Consider the following 19,367-nt stretch of genomic DNA (forward strand, 5'->3'; position numbering starts at 1 on the left):
TCTTTCAGATGATACAATAAACCAACATCCAGTATGCAGCATGCACTTAACCTTCATAAAACAGTCCACAGCAACAAGAAAGTTGTCCCGTGGAAAATTATGTAAAATAATCCATTTGGATATTGCAACACAATTATGTGCACTTAGAGACAGAAAAAAGGGTGGTGTCGGATTACAGCAGTAAGTCTTTCTGGGAACGGCAGCCTGAATTCTATACATGGAACTCTGCTGTGGCTGAAGTACAATACAAAAGGTGTCAACACAATTCAACACAGCACAGTATAGCACAGCACAACATACAGTGCAGTGTAGTGTGATGCAATACAAATCACAATGCAATACAGAACAGTACAGTGAAGTGCAGTGCAACGCAGTACAGCCAGAATTCTGCATCAGACAACCCCATGAAGAGGACCCTTCTCATCTGTATATATCTGCTGCTTATGATAGCAATCTCCCTCTGTAGGAGTCATATGTAATGTGTGTGTGTGTGTGTGTGTGTGTGTGTGTGTGTGTGTGTGTGTGTGTGTGTGTGTGTGTGTGTGTGTGTGTGTGTGTGTGGTGTGGTGTGTGTGTGTGTGTGTGTGTGTGTGTGTGTGGTGGTGGTAGTGGTGGTGATGTGTGTGTGTGTGTGTGTGTGTGTGTGTGTGTGTGTGTGTGTGTGTGTGTGTGTGTGTGGTGGTGGTAGTGGTGGTGATGTGTGTGTGTGTGTGTGTGTGTGTGTGTGTGTTTGCGTGGTGTGGAGTGTGTATCTGTGTGTGGTGTGGTGTGTGTATGTGTGTTTTGTTTTGTTTTAGCAGGATGTCTGTGTTAAATGCTTGAAAACCGGTCAATTCAGATCATGTTCACACAATTCGATTTGATAAAGAACAGGTGTTATAGGTTTCAATGACTTTGAAGTACTGGGTATTAAAGTACTGGGTATTAATAGTTATTAATTGTTAATAACATTTGAATGTACATTTGTGTTCAGATTCTGTAAAATAGCAAAAAATTGTTGTGCTGTATTTTGAGGTGTAAACTCAATGCAGCTGCAAGTTGTGTTGTTTCATTTACTTCTTTGCGGGAAGATGGACATGGTCTCTTTCGGGTTAGAACAGAAGCAAACTTCGCCAAAATTGCACTATGTATAGGTAGGCCTACTCAAAAAGGAACATATATCTTTATGCTCATCATTCCTCAAGCCCCAGATCTCTGAAACTGCATACCCCAGACTGACTATGGCACAGTCCTGGACCCCAAAACCCCTGGTTACTACAACGCTGTGTGCAGCAAACAATCAACTGGGACAGGCTGCCCAAAGGAACAAAAGTAAAGTAATGTTAGTTGTGCAGAGTAAATGCATAGGTCTGAAGCACGGAGTTAAAAGTCTGGCAGTCACTGCCGATAAGGAGGATTAACTGAACAGAATGAAACAGACCATAAATATACTGGGCTGTGTACAGAATGGAAATCAAGCGTGACTCAATTTTTGTCCTTTTTTTTCTCTCATTTCTTTTCTTTTTCCTGTGCCGGGGCATGTATTGAGCGTCTCACGATGGTGGCCTGAATTGCCAATCGATCAGTATTCACTGAAGCATGAATAGCGTGCGCTGGAGAATGATTATATGGCAGTTTACATTGATGTGGCCAGTTGGTGAAGGGTACAGAGTGAGGAATGCTGGGACAGGGCTAATTGTTGGCTCATTCCTCATTTCCCAGTCTATCCCCCTTTTTTTCTACACAAATTTTTTGTTGTTGATAAATTAGTTAAATACAAAATGTATTCAAAATTCTGCATGAGCTGTAGTAATTTTACACGGGTCAAAACATGTTTGTTTGTAAAAGGTGCCCCACAGACACACCCTTGTTCTTACTCATTCACACCCCCTCCCCACCCCTGCACACACAGGCCAGTTACTCAAACACTTATATATATATATATATATATATATATATATATATATATCAGCACTGCCAGCAGAGTTTAGAAAGTTGTGCTCATTCTAATCTGTTTGAACAAACCATCACTGTCGCTCACACTATCCCTCCCACACACCAGTAAACCCTTGATTAGAACTTGGCACTCAGCAGGACAGGTTGATGTATTGGATATCATAAATAATATGATTTAATGCAAAGAAAGCTACTACATACGGTATTTCATTTTATAAGAGTGTCCATGTTCCACTGAAATTGATGTCAACAGTTTAGTTATTGTTGGTAACTTATTAAGCAAAACCTCCTTCAAAATAAAAGGGAAAGAAGACATTCATACCAATGAAATTTAAAATAAAACAGATAAAGAAACAGTGCAGATTGATAAACAAGAAAAAGATACATTTAAAAAAGTGAGTGTATGTATGTTTTGTTTATACAAACTGCTGCCTTTCTGCTGCTTTTTGACATTTTTGTTGTCAATTTCTCTGAACTATGCACCCATTCAAAAGAACATGAATTGATGAAATGTAGTATATCCCAAAACCACAGGGCGGTATCAAGAATACCAAATGGTGCGTTCTCAATAGCGGCTCTGTTTCATCTATCAGGGGGTCAGTGCGTATCATTAAGATTCCAAAATCCCTAACTTCCAGACCCAAAGTCTTGAGTGAGAAGTGCATGTTTGCCTTAGGCTTAGGGACTTGGTTTCACGCTCTGCCATATCATTCTCTGCGGTATCGATTCCCTCCCCTTCTTATCAAGCCCTGTTTTAACAGGATTGGGTATATATGGGACAGTTTCAACAACTGTATCAGCAGGGTTTTGTGTCTGTGTCTTTATCAGGAGATTTATTTGCCAATGATAGCGCCATTGGTTGGCTGGCTGGACTGTGATTGGGACTGTGTTCAAGTGGTGCCAGATTAGGCAATGTCCTTTCACCCCCCCACCCCCACAACTCCCTCTTTCAGTGGTTCTGGGTTTTCAATTTACAGGTTTATTAATAGAATGGAGTGGGCATTAGTCCGCTGGTCATTTGGATGAGACAATAAACCGAGGTCCCATGTGAAGTATGCACTTAGCACAGGTAAATAAAACTCTGTAGAAAAAGGAAAAAAAAAAGAAGAAAAAATAGAATTGCAGGCAGAAAAACAAACAAACAGTGTAGCGATGCGCTCTCCCTGGGGACAGCAGCCCCAATTTCACATAGAGAAATCTGTTGTGACAAAAAAGACTAATACAATACCATACAACACAATGCAATACAACACAATGCAATACAATGGAATGCAATGCAATACAATGCAATGCAGTACGATACAATACAATACAATACAATACAATACAATACAGTTATGTTTCTGTTTGTATGTCTGAGCTGCAGAGATGAAAAAAATCAAACACACACCAGATGAATGGGGGGTTTTAGGATTGAAGACTTAAAGATTAAACTGAAATTACATGCAGTTGTTTTCCATGGAAAAAAACACTGAAGTTTTGTTTCAGATACTCACCAATCCATTGCCTGTATCTCCCCTCCCTGTTTTTTGTTTTTTTCTTCTTCTCTGATCTGTAAAGTTGAAGGTGACTGGCAGTCTCTGTCAGTGCATGTGTGTATTGTATGGGGACTCTGTGTGTGTGTGTGTGTGTGTGTGTGTGTGTGTGTGTGTGTGTGTGGTTCTCCCCCTGTGTAACAGTCATTCCTCAGTCTGTATAATTTTTGCATAAATTCAGTGTTATGCCCCCTTTGCCCACCCCTGTGTGCCAGAGACAGTGCAGCAAAGTGCCCAGAACTGTTCCTGCATTCATTGGTGTCTCCACAGACAATGCCTTTATGTGTCCCTGCTTGTGTATGTCAGTGCAGGAATTGAAAGAATGTGTGTGTGTGTGTGTGTGTGTGTGTGTGTGTGTGTGTGTGTGTGTGTGTGTGTGTGTGTGTGTGTGTGTGTGTGTGTGTGTGTGTGCTTACGTGCTTGGGAGAATGGGATGTGTCCACATGCATAAATACCAGAGTAAACATTTACATATACATATTTATATGCACCTCACGCACACACTGTGAAAAATAAGGGATATCTGTTGTGTATATACATTTATCATTTATAGGTGTGTTTTTGTGTGTGCTTGCATGCGTGCATGCATACGTGTGGTTGTGTATGTTTATCATCATCATCATCATCATCATCAAACTTCATTCGTATGATACAGTGATTGTTCATAGGCTCAAGAACATGAACCTTACTCACTTACTTATATTCAAGGTCAAATGTCCAGTGTAACAGGAAAACACAACAAAACAACAACAACAACAACAACAACAAAAGCTTGAAAGCTTGGAAACAAATAGAAACAGAATTAAGACGAGAGTTAACAGGTTAATCAAGTTAATGTCACTAAAAACATCCTGCTCTGGATGTGTGATCCTCAGTGTAGGTCCTTTTAATTCCCAGAATTCCGGTGATGGATACAAGTTGTGTCATAACATCATCAAAAATGCAAAACTTTCCATACTGATCAGTTTGCAGCACGCCTTTTAAAACGCTAATAACTGAACATTAATTTATTATAATGAACGGCTGATTTTTTTTTTTTATAGTCATTTTGCAGCTTTGCAGATACCTCTAAAATACAAATCATTGTATATGACTATTTGAATGGCTGATTTCTATTATTTTCATTTCATTTTATTTATTATTTTTTTCTTTATTTTTGCTGATCAAAACAGGACATGAATGGTAATTTTCATTTTTTTTTTTTTTTTTTTGGCAGCACCCGCTTGATTGGCACCAACAAGCTAGTTAGCGTGGTTTGCTTTTCCTTTCATTGATTTGATGTGTGTGTTGTGGGCTTGCTGCTGGTAGTGCTGGCCATGAGTGATGCCTCTTTGCCCCCACAGGGCCCGGCTCCGTTACAGGGAGGTCGCCGGGAATGCGCAGAGGTATGCATGATTACGAACTCATGTCGGCTCTTACGGAAACTCCCTCTGACAATCGATGTAAGTTTGGGTTTTTTGATTTTGCTTTAAAATTTCTTAATTTTTTATGTGTGTGTGTGTGTGTGTGTGTGTGTGTGTGAAATGGTATGGTTATTGTTTGGGGAGTTAAGTTTTGTGTTGTGTGTTAGCTCTTTTGTGTGAAATGGTATGATTGGGGTTTTTGGGAAGTTCAATTCACTTTTTGTGTTGTGAGTTAGTTGTATGTGTGACTTTTATTGTTTTGATTTTTTTCTGATTTGATCGACTGTCCTCTCTCTCTCTCTCTTTCTCTCTCCATGATCCTTTCTTTTTTCTTTGTATTTTCTTTCTTTCTTCCTTTCTTTCTTTTTGAAGAACTGGAATGTGTTAAAAGGGTGATTTCAAAATCAGCTTTTGAACTTGCTTTTTGTTTGCTTGCTTCTTGAATGCCATTTTCTTCTTCTTCTTTTTTTTTTTTAATGTAGTGAGTGAGTGAGTGTGCTAGTTAAGAGAACAGATAATTATGATGCTTATCGTCAGATGGAGGTAGTGGTGTTCAGTATTAACTTATGGTGACTTATTAGCTGCCTGTCCAGGTTCATGTTGATTTGTACTTGTAATGTGAGTTTGTTCTTTCCTTAACGTCTACTCTCTGTGTACATGATATGAGATGAGTGAAGGGGGAGTAATTCTTATAGGGGATTAGGGGGTTGGGGGAAGAGTAACAGAATGAGAAAGACAAGACAGGAGTGTGTGTGTGTGTGTGTGTGTGTGTGTGTGTGTGTGGAGTGACACAGGAAGGAGATGAAATGAAATTATGTTACTAGCATGTAACAAAGATGGGCAAATGATTGATGACACAGCTGAAGTTTTAACTACAATCTAACACTGTAATAAACACTATGAAAGGAACAAATTCAACATAGATATAAATATAACAAACTTTAAAGACATCCATAAACAGTGTGTGTTTGTCTGTCTGCCTGTGTCTGTGTAATTATACTGTCTACTGGTAAATTTGATATGGAAAAGCAATTTTAAAAAGGCTTCTTCTTCAATGTTTTTATCACAGATGTTTGTTTTACAGTTCACTTAATATCAAGAAGCACTGCGTATTGTGATTTTGTTCTTTATAGCTTAAGAGATATGCTGCTGATTAAGAATGAAATGTAAGATAAGCTTAGCCATTTATATGTATTATGAATGTCTTCTTTGAAGTAGTTTATCATGCATGTTGTTTGAGCGTGAGAATCAAAGCAAATTCTTTTGTAACATTTTTTCAAAGGCCAGACGAGTCATTCTATTATTGTGTTGTTGTTTTTTGTTACGGATTTTTAACACCTTGACTGCTGCTGACAAGTGTGATCGTCGGTGAAGCACTGTCACTTCACTGAGACGACATAGGTTACATAGAGCTCACATATCAGGATGTCAGTCACAATTCCTTATTTGAACATCTTTCCCCTGGGACTGCGGGACGTTTGTTCAGCAACATCAGTGACATCATTGTCATGTTCACTGGAAGAAGGGAGCACCATTGAAGTTGCTGCCATGCTGATGTGATTTACACCAAGGCTCAGCAGTGAAGGGGTTAAGCTCCTTATCACAGCAGACTGTCCCTGTGATGATCAAGGTGCTCTGTGTTGGCAGAGTGCTTCACAACACAGCAATGCCAGCTCTTTTGTCTTTGGCATGTGTGTGTGTGTTTATTGATCAAGTGGGTCCGTCTGTTGACTGTCGCCAAGGACTCCTCCTTGATGATCATCATGGTAATAACTGACAGTTATTCAGCACTTTTTCTCAGCTTGATATGAAAGTGTTTAACTTAGTACAAAACTGTAGACAAAGAAGTAACAAAATAATCTAATCACATATTCAGTACAAACAAATATCGTGACACCATTCATTCAACTCAGGATTGGAATGGCTCAGCAAGTCTTTTTTTTTTGTATTACTTCCATCTGCATCTTTGTTGATCATATTAAGAATATAACTCTGGCTGTAAGTTTGAGTTCATACTCTAAAATCAATAGGTTTGGGGTAACTTAATTGATCTTAAGTTATAGTTATTGTCACACAAGTTTTTGTCAAGAAATACCATTCCAGATGCTGTTGAGGACTGCTGTGATAGCGGAGTAATTATAGCTCTGGATTTGTAATCCTAGGGTCCTAGGTTTGATTCCTGGTTGTGTCTGGATGGTTAAGGGTGTAGACTTCTCTGATCCCCCAGGTCAGCATATCTGCAGACCTGTTAGTGCCTGAACCCCCCTCATGTATATACAATGGAGAAAATGAAATACGCACGTTAAAGATCCCGTAATCGTTTTCAGTGTCAGGTGGGTTATTGAAACATGAACCAGCATTCACACCTCTGGACATGGAGTATGGCTGCCAAAATGGACAGGTAAAAAAGGCCATACTCCTAAAAAGCCAGCTCATAGATACTAGTGATTGTGGGAGTTGCAGCCCATGAAAAGGAAGAAGATGATGGTGTTAAATGAAGACAGCCACCAAAGGGGTTGACAGGTGTGTGGGTTGCAGGCAGAAGATGGTGTGAAGGCAGCAACCAAAAGGGTTGACAGGTTTGTGGGTGCAGGTTAAAGCAGTGTGCCAGTGACTCACTCAGCAATGTAACACAACACCAGTGCCTTCACAGACGACCCTGGGAGAGTTGGGTTCTGTTGCGTGACGTTAGACCATGTCGTACAAACTGACAGAGCGTTGTAATGACATGGTCTGTGTGTTTGAGGCTAGGACGACAAAACTTGTTTTGCCAAACTGATCGTTATCCTGTTGTATTTGATTGTTGCCAAGCATCATGGCCTCTCTCCTTTTTTCTCACGCAAAGGGGAGGTTTGCATGCAGACACTGTTGATTTTTTTGTTTTTTGGGTTTTTTTTGTTTTCTCTCTCTGCGTGTGTGTGTGTGTGTGTGTGTGTGTGTGTTTTAATGTCATACCTGTGGAGATGTTAACTCTGTGTGTGTGTGTGTGTGTGTGTGTGTGTTTTAATGTCATACCAGTGGAGATGTTAGCTGCTGGGTTTTGTAACTTGATATGGTGGTGGGAGGTATTGATTGAAGTGTATTGCCTTTTGGGGTACAAGTTGGCAGTATGTATGTAGCCCTTACTTAGCTGTAATGTTGTAGGTGTGTGTGTGTGGGTGTGTGTGTGTGTGCGCGCGTGTGTGCGCGCGCGCACATGTGTGTGTGTGTGTTTGTGTGTGTGTCTGTGTGTTACTGTATATTTATGAAAGCATTTTCTCAGACAGTTCGAGTTTTAGTTTTAACTTCATTTTAAGGAGGCACCAAAGCTTGCAGACTGATCCTTATATGCCATACCGTATCTGCTTCAAAGGAATAATTTATCATTTCTAAAGGAAACAGATGCCTTATCAGCACATAAACTCTGGGTGCAGGGTCAGGCCTTTTCAGGCCCAAACCCAGTATTTGTTGCTTTCATTTTCTCCCTTCCTCCCTCCCTCCCTTCATTCCTTCATCTCTGTGTCCATCATCCAGGGCCCTATCACCCTCCTCCTTCCACCCCTCTTTATTCCCATTTGTTTTCAAAACTGAATAAATTAAAAAAACAAAACAACAACAACAACCAAAAAAACAAAACAAAACAAAAAACAAACAAACAACAAAAACAAAAAACAAACTCTGCCGCTCCCACACTACCCTATTTCCTGCTTGTCTGTACATGTCTCTGTTTAACTCCATTTAATGTCTCTCTCATTCCTCCTAACCTTTCTGTCTCTCTTTCTCCTTGTTTTTCTGTCTCTCTGTCTGTCTGTCTGCCTTTCTGTCAGTCTCTCTCTCTCTCTCCCCCTCTCTCTAACCTGTTGTTGTTGTTATCTCCATTATTATTATTATCATCATTGTTATTATTATCATCATTCTCATTATTGTGATTATTCATTATGAATGGTTATGATGATTCAACTGATTATCTTTAAACAACAACACCCAATTGAAAGCTGTGCTTTGTGTTTTCAGCGACGGCCATGGCCAACCCATCGTACTATGTGTCGATGATTTCCTTCCAGCTGTCGTCCAAAGTGTGCGAGGAGAAAGGTCAGTCTCTGCTTTCTTCACTTTTCAGACACGCTTCGTGTTTTAGTGCAGGTGGTTTTGGTAGTTCAGGCTGTGGAATGGGCCCTTTGCTGTTGTCTGGGCAATAAGCAATATGATTTGATTTGATTCAGTTAGTTACATACATGTTTAATGTCAACATGATTTGATGTGATTGTTAGTTATATTTGGGTTTAATGTCGACATGATTTGATTTAGTTCATTTACATGCATTCAGGTTTGATGTCAACATGATTTGATGTGATTCAGTTCGTTGCATTCAGGTTTAATGTCAACATGATTTGATGTGATTCCGTTAGTTGCATTCAGGTTTAATGTCCACACCCACCTCAGGTGGTAGGGTAAACTGGGATAATCATGCCAGGATGAAAGTGGTGGAAGCTAGAGGGACTGTCTGACACTATACAATGACACCACATGAATGTTAGCATGTTTAGACAGACAGCGAAAAGGCAGACATTTTCATGCTTGGTGCCTAACAGTTCATGATTCAAACTCGAAACGTTTTGACTGAGAGCTTGGCGCACCATGGGGATTCAAGTTTTTATTGGCCGTGTCCATTGTAGATTGACAGATCATGAAGAAAGGAAGAGAAGAAAGAGGAGAAACAATATGCTTTCTTTGAACATCAAGTTGATGAACTTGAAAAAATATGGTATCTTGGTTATGTATCATTGATTATCTTTATTGTTGTTTGTTGAATGTATATACTTTTAATACAGGTACTTAAAATCAAATTCTAGCCCAGATAGTCCGACGCCTCCTCTGCTGTTATGGTGGTTATAGTTGGACATGACTTACTGTCAATCAAAATACAAAATACTTTTCGTGCTGTGATGCTTGTGGTCAGAAATATGGCAAACTTACGGGGGACTCTGATTGAGTGGCGTAATGCCACTGAAACAGTACAGATGATGGGGGAAAAAAAAAAGAAAAAAAAAGAAAAAAAGAAGAAGACAGAAATATGGCAAAGTGTCTGTTGTCTTTACTTGTAATGTTGATTGATGTGTGTGTGTGTGTTTGTGTGTGCACATGAGTGCGTGCGTGCATGTGTGTGTGTGTGTGTGTGTGTGCATGTGTGTGTGCATGTGTGTATGTGTGTATGTGTGTATGTGTGTGTGTGTGAGTGCATGCATGTGTGTGTGTATATGTGTGTACGTGTGGTGTGTGTGTGTGTGTGTGTGTGTGTGTGTGTGTGTGTGCAGGCTGGATTGTGCAGAAGGGGCGTGAGGAGGAGCTGGCGAAGGAAGCGGTGTATGACTGGTGCGTGCAGACACTGCAGCAGGCCCACAAACTGATGTACGTATCCGCTGAGGACGTGTCGTGGTCTGTGTTTCTTCTTCTGCCTTAGTGAGCTTAACTCACTCAGTACGGCCAGTCCTCTCTTCTCCTCTACACGGACCCCTCGGATGTCCAGTGGGTGTCTGAATGACCCAACCTTTAGCTTTCGTCATAAGAATTGTGGTATTCTTTGTCAACATTCACCTCTTCAGTATAAGAGCCTTCCTCTTGGAATATTTTGATGATGGTAATTGGGGTGAAATGCTGTTAACGTCATCTCTTTCGCCGTTCGTATGGAGAGAGTTAAGCTCCCTCGTTCACTCACGTGTATCAGTGAGCTTTTGTGTGCATGACCGTTTTTACCCTGCCATGCAGGCAGCAGTGTTCTGTTAACCCACCCGGCGCTGCGACCAGGATTTGAGACTAGAACCCTGAGATTGAAAGTCCAATGACGGGCGCAATAGCTGAGTGGTTAAAGCGTTGGACTTTCAGTCTCAGGGTCCCGGGTTCGAATCACGGTGACGGCACCTGGTGGGTAAAGGGTGGAGATTTTTACGATCTCCCAGGTGCAGACCTGCTAGTGCCTGAACTCCCTTCGTGTGTATATGCAAGCAGAAGATCAAATACGCACATTAAAGATCCTGTAATCCATGTCAGCGTTCGGTGGGTTATGGAAACAAGAACATACCCATCATGCACACCCCTGAAAATGGAGTATGGCTGCCTACATGGTGGGGTAAAAACGGTCATACATGTAAAAGCCCACTTGTGTGCATACGAGTGAACGCAGAAGAAGAAGAAGAAGAAGAAAGTCCAATCCTTTAACCCCTAGGCTGCCTGCATGACGAGATAACTCGTCATGGCAAGCATGTATGCTTCGCTGCCTGCATGACGAGATAACTCGTCATCGAAATATTCTGACTTTTCCCTGGTTTGCATTCACTTCCTTGGCAAAAATAGTGGTAGCTTTAGCCTGGGGAATCTCTCTAGATTCTATTCATAGCTAGAAACCCCATCTACGTCATGAAGCAGTCCTTTATTTGAACGTTTTGGTTGGGTCACTGTCCAAGTGTTTGCCTGACTTCTCTCCTCGCTCGCTCAACAAAATGTCGGACTGACGCCGTGCTCAAGACATGCGATCGTGACGAACTAAATCAACCAAGATTTCTTTCTTTAGCTGATGCTCAGAAGGAATTGAAGCGTAAATTCGAAGGAGAAGATAGTGATGAACATTTATAGGACGATCTGATAGAAAATAAAGGGAGTAATCAAGAGAGTGGCCAAGATGCGACTGTCAGTGAGTGATGCCGGCTGTACAGATGTTAGCAGACGACAGATGACCGAATTAGCAGCAGAGCGATATTCTTGGCACGCAGCCAACGCGGTCTGATGAGAACTGAATCAAGTGACCGTGTGAGAGGGGTGAGGAGGAAGGGGGTGCAGACTGAGGGGGCGTGGCCTCACATCCATCTTATCACTTGGAGAAGTCACAATGTATTGTGTATCTATCTCTTAAAAATATATATATATATTGTGGTTGTTCTAGTATGATTTTGTGTTTGCAGATATCCATTTGTCCAGAAAATATGATGTTTTTGTGCAAATTACCTGACTAATGTTTGTAATGAACAAGTTGAAAATGTGACAAAAAACAAAACACTGATTTCAAAACAACAGCATGTCACTAAAAATATATAGAATGGGAAAACAGCATGTGTTTTGTATTCTTTATTCATTTACCTTTCAGAAAATATATACTTTTATGGGTCTTTCTCCAATAACAAAGAGCACAGAATTTTTTGAAAATTTATACCCGTTTTTTGTGAAAAAACCCTGGCAAATAGATTTCACTTAAATCTTATTTTCCTGGCAGCGAAAGGGTTAAGCATTAAGCTGTAGTAGCCATCATGTCTTTTGTGTTGATTTTTAAAAACTCATCACCGTTTCTGTACAATTGCGCAGGTTATCTCTTTGCAGATGTCTCGTGGTTTTCACAGCATTTTTTTCTTCAGATTAAAAAAAAAAAGAAAAAAAAAGGTGAAAATTAGATAGCCTACTGTGAATGTGGTGTGTTGTTTGAAAGTTTTGAGTTTATAGAAAAAAAGTCTCGCAGAGTTCATCAGTCAAGCTTTTAATCCACAATTCTAATTAATCCATGTCCACACTGTCTCTACTTTGTGTCTGTTTATAAATGAAAATGGTTTTGTTTCCTTGAGGATTTTATCAATGATTATGATTATGAATCCACACATGTATATTCCCATATACAATTACTAAGTATCCCTGATTTGTCACATGTCTGATTATCTGTGAAAATTAATTTGTTTTCTTGAGGATTATGTCTGTGATGATTATCCTTATCAAGGTTTCAAAAGTTTTGAATTTTGGCTACAATGATGACGGGCGCAATAGCCGAGTGGTTAAAGCGTTGGACTGTCAATCTGAGGGTCCTGGGTTCGAATCACGGTGACGGCGCCTGGTGGGTAAAGGGTGGAGATTTTTACGTTCTCCCAGGTCAACATATGTGCAGACCTGCTAGTGCCTGAACCCCCTTCATGTGTATATGCAAGCAGAAGATCAAATACGCACGTTAAAGATCCTGTAATCCATGTCAGCGTTCGGTGGGTTATGGAAACAAGAACATACCCAGCATGCACACCCCCCAAAACGGAGTATGGCTGCCTACATGGCGGGGTAAAAACGGTCATACACGTAAAAGCCCACTCGTGTGCTGAGTGAACGCAGAAGAAGAAGAAGAAGAAGAAGGCCACAATGATAACAAAAATCAATGTTCATTGTTTCTGTTGTTGGTAAAGCATACTTGTGAAATGTTCCGCCTGACTGTGTAGTTGAAGTAAAATAATGATTTATAAAAACTTAATCCTGAAAGAGTCTTTGTAGTTGAAATGCCAGGACTAAAAATATCAATGTATTTCATCCAGGCATCCAATTTATACACACACAAATAATTGCCATTGGTGTTTGTAAGGTTTGTAAAAAGTTTTAGAATTTATGATTAAAAACATCACCACCACGCTTTTTTTTTTTTATGGATCCACACATGAATCTCTCCATTGTCCACAGCAATGATCAGAAAGCCCAGGAGAAAGAGATGGGATATGACCAAGCAGTGCAGGTGCGTTACTATGGCGACACCAGGAAGGAGACATTGCTGAAGTACCGCAAGTCTCCGGTGAAAGCCACCGCCAGTACAGTGGCCAAGGGAGGCAAGCCCAAGATCCCCAGCATGTACGACGACCAGAACGAGGGGAAGCAACTCATGCTGGCGGGCCACCTGGATGGAACAGCTGTGGCATAGTATCCTTTCCGACACCGCCAGTATCAGGCCATTTTGAAAGTGCTTTATATTTCAGCTGAACATTGACATTAATTTTGAGAAGTTCATCTTGTATTTTTTTATGAGGTATTTTAGAATTAGACTCCAGTCAGAGGTGTTACAGTTGAAAAAAAAGGGATTTTCCCCCTTACATTTCAAGAAAATAAAATAGCAGCAAAAAATTTCAGAGACATGAAATGCAAACCGCTGTTCAGCAAAAGAATGACCATTTTAGGTATACCAAACTGATATCAGTAAACTTGATATCTTTATTTGTTACAAGTCGTCCAAAAGGGTACAAATTATTGGCAGAAAACACAAAAATTTGCTTAGAGAAACAGTAATCCACCATAATTATCACAATATACTCCATTCCTCCACACAAGTTGAGTCCAACTTTCAAGCAGTCGTTCAGATTTGCTGAAAATGTATCAATGAAAATTTTGCAGCATACTCACAAAACCATAATTATTTTGAAACTCAAGGTACCTTAAAGTCGATTAGATAAAACTAACGTGACAGAACAAAAGATGGTTGAAGGGTGAGAACTGTATGAAAAAAAAAGGTGTCTGATGCTGCATGATTAATTAATTCCATTTAACATAATCATACAGGAAAATGCAGTCTCTGTGGGAAGAGTGCCAGATATTCATTCAAAGGAATGAAACTTTATTTACCCCAGAGCTATGAGCCACAATTACCCCCCAGAATCATTAAGCGTAATTCGCCCTGGAACTGTGAATCCTAATTTGCACCAGAACATTATTCACCCCAGAACTACAAATATTACTCTAGAACTAAACCATAATATACCCCAGAACTATGAACCATGGTTTATCCAGAATTATGAACATTTGAACCATGATTTATTCCAGAACAGAGAACCATGAGTTGAACCTGTGAGCTATATTTTATTCCAGAACTACAGACAGTAATTTACTCAGTATTATGAACCATAATTTATCCCAGAACTATGAATCAACGAATCATAATTTTCCCAGTATTATGAACCATAATTTACCCAAGAACTATAAATCAATGAATCATAATTTTCCCAGTATTATGAACCATAATTTACCCCAGAACTATGAACCTATGAAGCATAATGTACTCAAGAGTATGAACCATAATTTATCCCAGAATATGAACTTATGAAGTATAATATACTCAGTAGTATGAACCATAATTTATCCCAGAACTATGAACCTATGAATCATAATCTATGCAGTATTTTGAACCATAATTTACCCCAGAACTGTGAACCTACAAATCGTATTTTACCCATTATTATGAACCATAATTTACCCTTGAACTATGAACCTACAAGTCATAATGTACCTAGTATTATGAACCATAATTTACCCTTGAACTATGAACCTACAAATTATAATGTACCCAGTATTATGAACCATAATTTACCCTTGAACTATGAACCTACAAATCATAATGTACCCAGTATTATGAACAATAATCTGCCCCAGAAGTGTGAACGTACAAATCATAATCTACCAAGTATTATGAACCATAATTCACCCCAGAAGTGTGAACCTTTGGATCATAAACTACTCTGTATCATGAACCAAAATTTACCCCTAAAGTATGGACCTTCAAATCACATTATACCCAGTATTGTGAACCATACTTTAACCCAGAAGTGTGAATCAAAATCGACTACTATGAATCAGAACTATGAACCTATGAATCTTAATCTGCCCAGTACTATGAGCCATAATTTACCCGAGAACTATGAACCGATGGAGCATAATTTACTCAGTAGTATGAACCATAATTCACCCCAGAACTATGAACCTTAACTGTCAAAGTTACCCGTCAGGACGCCCGGCGGTCATCGCCTCAGCGGCAGGGTTCGGTCGCTCAGGGTTCTACACGGTGGCCTACGAGGATGACCTTGACATGAAGATGCTGGCCTGCTTCACACCCTCCGGCCACGGCGTCTGCTACCATGGCAACGGCAACATCCGCTTTGTGGCCAACAGCAAGGGCGGCCACCTGGCGGAGTGGAACGGCACGATAGAGAGGAGGTGGAAGTGGTCGCCAGGGGGCGTGAAGATCACCACGCCTGTGGGCTTCCAGGTACACGACAGGGGAGACTACTGGAATGTTTGTTTGACAGGAAAGGTGTTTGTTTGACTGGGAAGGGTGTTTGCTTGACTGGGAAGGGGAAGGGTGTTTGCTTCACTGTGAAGGGGAAGGGTGTTTTTTTGACTGGGAAGGGTGTTTGTTTGACTGGGAAGGGGAAGGGTGTTTGTTTGACTGGGAAGGGGAAGGGTGTTTGTTTGACTGGGAAGGGGAAGGGTGTTTGTTTGACTGGGAAGGGTGTTTGTTTGACTGGGAAGGGGAAGGGTGTTTGTTTGACTGGGAAGGGTGTTTGTTTGACTGGGAAGGGGAAGGGTGTTTTTTTGACTGGGAAGGGTGTTTGTTTGACTGGGAAGGGGAAGGGTGTTTGTTTGACTGGGAAGGGTGTTTGTTTCACTGGGAAAGGGAAGGGTGTTTGTTTCACTGGGAAGGGTGATTGTTTCACTGGGAAGGGGAAGGGTGTTTGTTTCACTGGGAAGGGTGTTTGTTTCACTGGGAAGGGTGTTTGTTTCACTGGGAAGGGGAAGGGTGATTGTTTCACTGGGAAGGGGAAGGGTGTTTGTTTCACTGGGAAGGGTGTTTGTTTCACTGGGAAGGGTGTATGTTTCACTGGGAAAGGGAAGGGTGTTTGTTTCACTGGGAAGGGTGTTTGTTTCACTGGGAAGGGGAAGGGTGTTTGTTTCACTGGGAAGGGTGTTTGTTTCACTGGGAAGGGGAAGGGTGTTTGTTTCACTGGGAAGGGTGTTTGTTTCACTGGGAAGGGGAAGGGTGTTTGTTTCACTGGGAAGGGTGTTTGTTTCACTGGGAAGGGGAAGGGTGTTTGTTTCACTGGGAAGGGGAAGGGTGTTTGTTTGACTGGGAAGGGTGTTTGTTTCACTGGGAAGGGGTAGGGTGATTGTTTCACTGGGAAGGGGAAGGGTGATTGTTTCACTGGGAAAGGGAAGGGTGTTTGTTTCACTGGGAAGGGGAAGGGTGTTTGCTTGACTGGGAAGGGGAAGGGTGTTTGTTTCACTGGGAAGGGTTATTGTTTCACTGGGAAGGGTGATTGTTTCACTGGGAAGGAGAAGGGTGTTTGTTTCACTGGGAAGGGTGTTTGTTTCACTGGGAAGGATGATTGTTGTCTGTATTGGTGAGATGCTACTCCCATGTTCACTCGTGTGTTCAAGTGGAATTTTGTGTGTGTGTGTGACTGAAGTTGACCGTCACGGTTTTTGATTTTCTTTACATGTTCATGGGTGATAACTCCTTTGTTTGCTCCAATCTTTGAATGGGGTTTTACATTATAACTTTTTTTACCTTGCCATATAGACAGCCACACTCATTTCTTTGGGTGTGCTTGCTGGGCGCGTTCTTGCTCCCTTTTCTACCACATGCTGATGTTGATTATGGGATCTTTAATGTATGTATTCGATCTTTTGCATGTGTGTACGCACAAAATGGATCAAGACACAGCAGGTCTGCACAGGTTTTTGATGTGGCCTGATATTTGTTGAGGCTGCAGGATTCTTTTAACTTCTTTTATGATTTTTTTTTTTTTATGTGGGGAAGGTTTGCTTTCAAAACTACTTTCTTTTTTGTCATCTTTTTTTTTCTTTTTGAATAAATGATAACAATTTTGAATGAAACATGCGATGGAATTTGTTAAAGAGGACATAAAAGCAGAGAGTGATAACAAAATTAGTTTAGTAGTTGTACCGTGATGTATTTTCATGAAAATCAGCAGAAATCACTACAAATGAAATTATAGGATGATAAATAACAGCAATTTTTGTTTACACACGTGTTTGTGTTCATGTGTCTGATTTTTATAAAGCACTCAGAGCAGTGTTTAGAGATGTGGCACTATTTACATTCACATTATTGTAATTAGTTTTATTCGATACGTTTTTTTTCAAAATGAAGTTTTCCGTTATGGTTATTTCTTGATTGTTGGTGTCAATGATATTTCATGGTGTGATTTCTCTCTTGGTGTCAATGTTATTTCATGGTGTGATTTCTCTCTTGGTGTCAGTGATATTTCATGGTGTGATTTCTCTCTAGGTGTCAGTGATATTTCATGGTGTCATTTCTCTCTTGGTGTCAGTGATATTTCATGGTGTCATTTCTCTCTTGGTGTCGAAGAATATTTCATGGTGTGATTTCTCTCTTGGTGTCAGTGATATTTCATGGTGTGATTTCTCTCTTGGTGTCAGTGATATTTCATGGTGTGATTTCTCTCTTGGTGTCAGTGATATTTCATGGTGTGATTTCTCTCTTTGTGTCAGTGATATTTCATGGTGTGATTTCTCTCTTGGTGTCAGTGATATTTCATGGTGTGATTTCTCTCTTGGTGTGAATGATATTTCATGGTGTGATTTCTCTCTTGGTGTCAGTGATATTTCATGGTGTGATTTCTCTCTTGGTGTCAGTGATATTTCATGGTGTGATTTCTCTCTTGGTGTCAGTGATATTTCATGGTGTGATTTCTCTCTTGGTGTCAGTGATATTTCATGGTGTCATTTCTCTCTTGGTGTCGAAGAATATTTCATGGTGTGATTTCTCTCTTGGCGTCAGTGATATTTCATGGTGTGATTTCTCTCTTGGTGTCAGTGATATTTCATGGTGTGATTTCTCTCTTGGTGTCAGTGATATTTCATGGTGTGATTTCTCTCTTGGTGTCAGTGATATTTCATGGTGTGATTTCTCTCTTGGCGTCAGTGATATTTCATGGTGTGATTTCTCTCTTGGTGTCAATGATATTTCATGGTGTGATTTCTCTCTTGGTGTCAGTGATATTTCATGGTGTGATTTCTCTCTTGGTGTCAGTGATATTTCATGGTGTCATTAATATTTCATGGTGTGATTTCTCTCTTGGCGTCAGTGATATTTCATGGTGTGATTTCTCTCTAGGTGTCAGTGATATTTCATGGTGTCATTTCTCTCTTGGTGTCAGTGATATTTCATGGTGTCATTTCTCTCTTGGTGTCGAAGAATATTTCATGGTGTGATTTCTCTCTTGGTGTCAGTGATATTTCATGGTGTGATTTCTCTCTTGGTGTCAGTGATATTTCATGGTGTGATTTCTCTCTTGGTGTCAGTGATATTTCATGGTGTGATTTCTCTCTTGGTGTCAGTGATATTTCATGGTGTCATTTCTCTTTTTGTGTCGAAGAATATTTCATGGTGTGATTTCTCTCTTGGCGTCAGTGATATTTCATGGTGTGATTTCTCTCTTGGTGTCAATGATATTTCATAGTGTGATTTCTCTCTTGGTGTCAATGATATTTCATAGTGTGATTTCTCTCTTGGCGTCAGTGATATTTCATGGTGTGATTTCTCTCTTGGTGTCAATGATATTTCATGGTGTGATTTCTCTCTAGGTGTCAGTGATATTTCATGGTGTGATTTCTCTCTTGGTGTCAGTGATATTTCATGGTGTGATTTCTCTCTTGGTGTCAGTGATATTTCATGGTGTGATTTCTCTCTTGGTGTCAGTGATATTTCATGGTGTGATTTCTCTCTTGGTGTCAGTGATATTTCATGGTGTCAGTGATATTTCATGGTGTGATTTCTCTCTTGGTGTCGAAGGATATTTCATGGTGTGATTTTTCTGTCAACAGCTGAACTCCAATTTGGCGTTTCGCTGTGTGTCGGAGTCACATATGGTTCTGCTGTTCTCTTGCGCCAAGGAAACAGCAAGATTCCCTGTTG

General features: G+C 40.3%; 1 protein-coding gene across 6 annotated transcripts in view; it reads left to right on the plus strand.

Moving 5' to 3' along the window:
- The window catches only part of LOC143284598 (uncharacterized), a 53,368-nt gene that overhangs the window by 3,280 nt on the left and 30,721 nt on the right, over positions 1 to 19,367 (plus strand). For 5 of the 6 annotated variants that reach the window (XM_076591424.1, XM_076591425.1, XM_076591426.1 and 2 more), the window contains exons 3-8: positions 4,814 to 4,912; positions 8,867 to 8,944; positions 10,168 to 10,261; positions 13,328 to 13,561; positions 15,404 to 15,674; positions 19,277 to 19,367. The exon at positions 19,277 to 19,367 is cut by the window's right edge and continues 44 nt beyond it. In XM_076591424.1, coding sequence (XP_076447539.1) covers positions 4,814 to 4,912; positions 8,867 to 8,944; positions 10,168 to 10,261; positions 13,328 to 13,561; positions 15,404 to 15,674; positions 19,277 to 19,367 — 867 coding nt within the window. The remainder of the gene's footprint in view (positions 1 to 4,813; positions 4,913 to 8,866; positions 8,945 to 10,167; positions 10,262 to 13,327; positions 13,562 to 15,403; positions 15,675 to 19,276) is intronic. The other variant, XM_076591427.1, reaches the window with a different exon arrangement.

This window comes from Babylonia areolata, chromosome 8, assembly GCF_041734735.1.
Source record: "Babylonia areolata isolate BAREFJ2019XMU chromosome 8, ASM4173473v1, whole genome shotgun sequence".
In the NCBI taxonomy this organism is placed as follows: domain Eukaryota; kingdom Metazoa; phylum Mollusca; class Gastropoda; order Neogastropoda; family Buccinidae; genus Babylonia; species Babylonia areolata.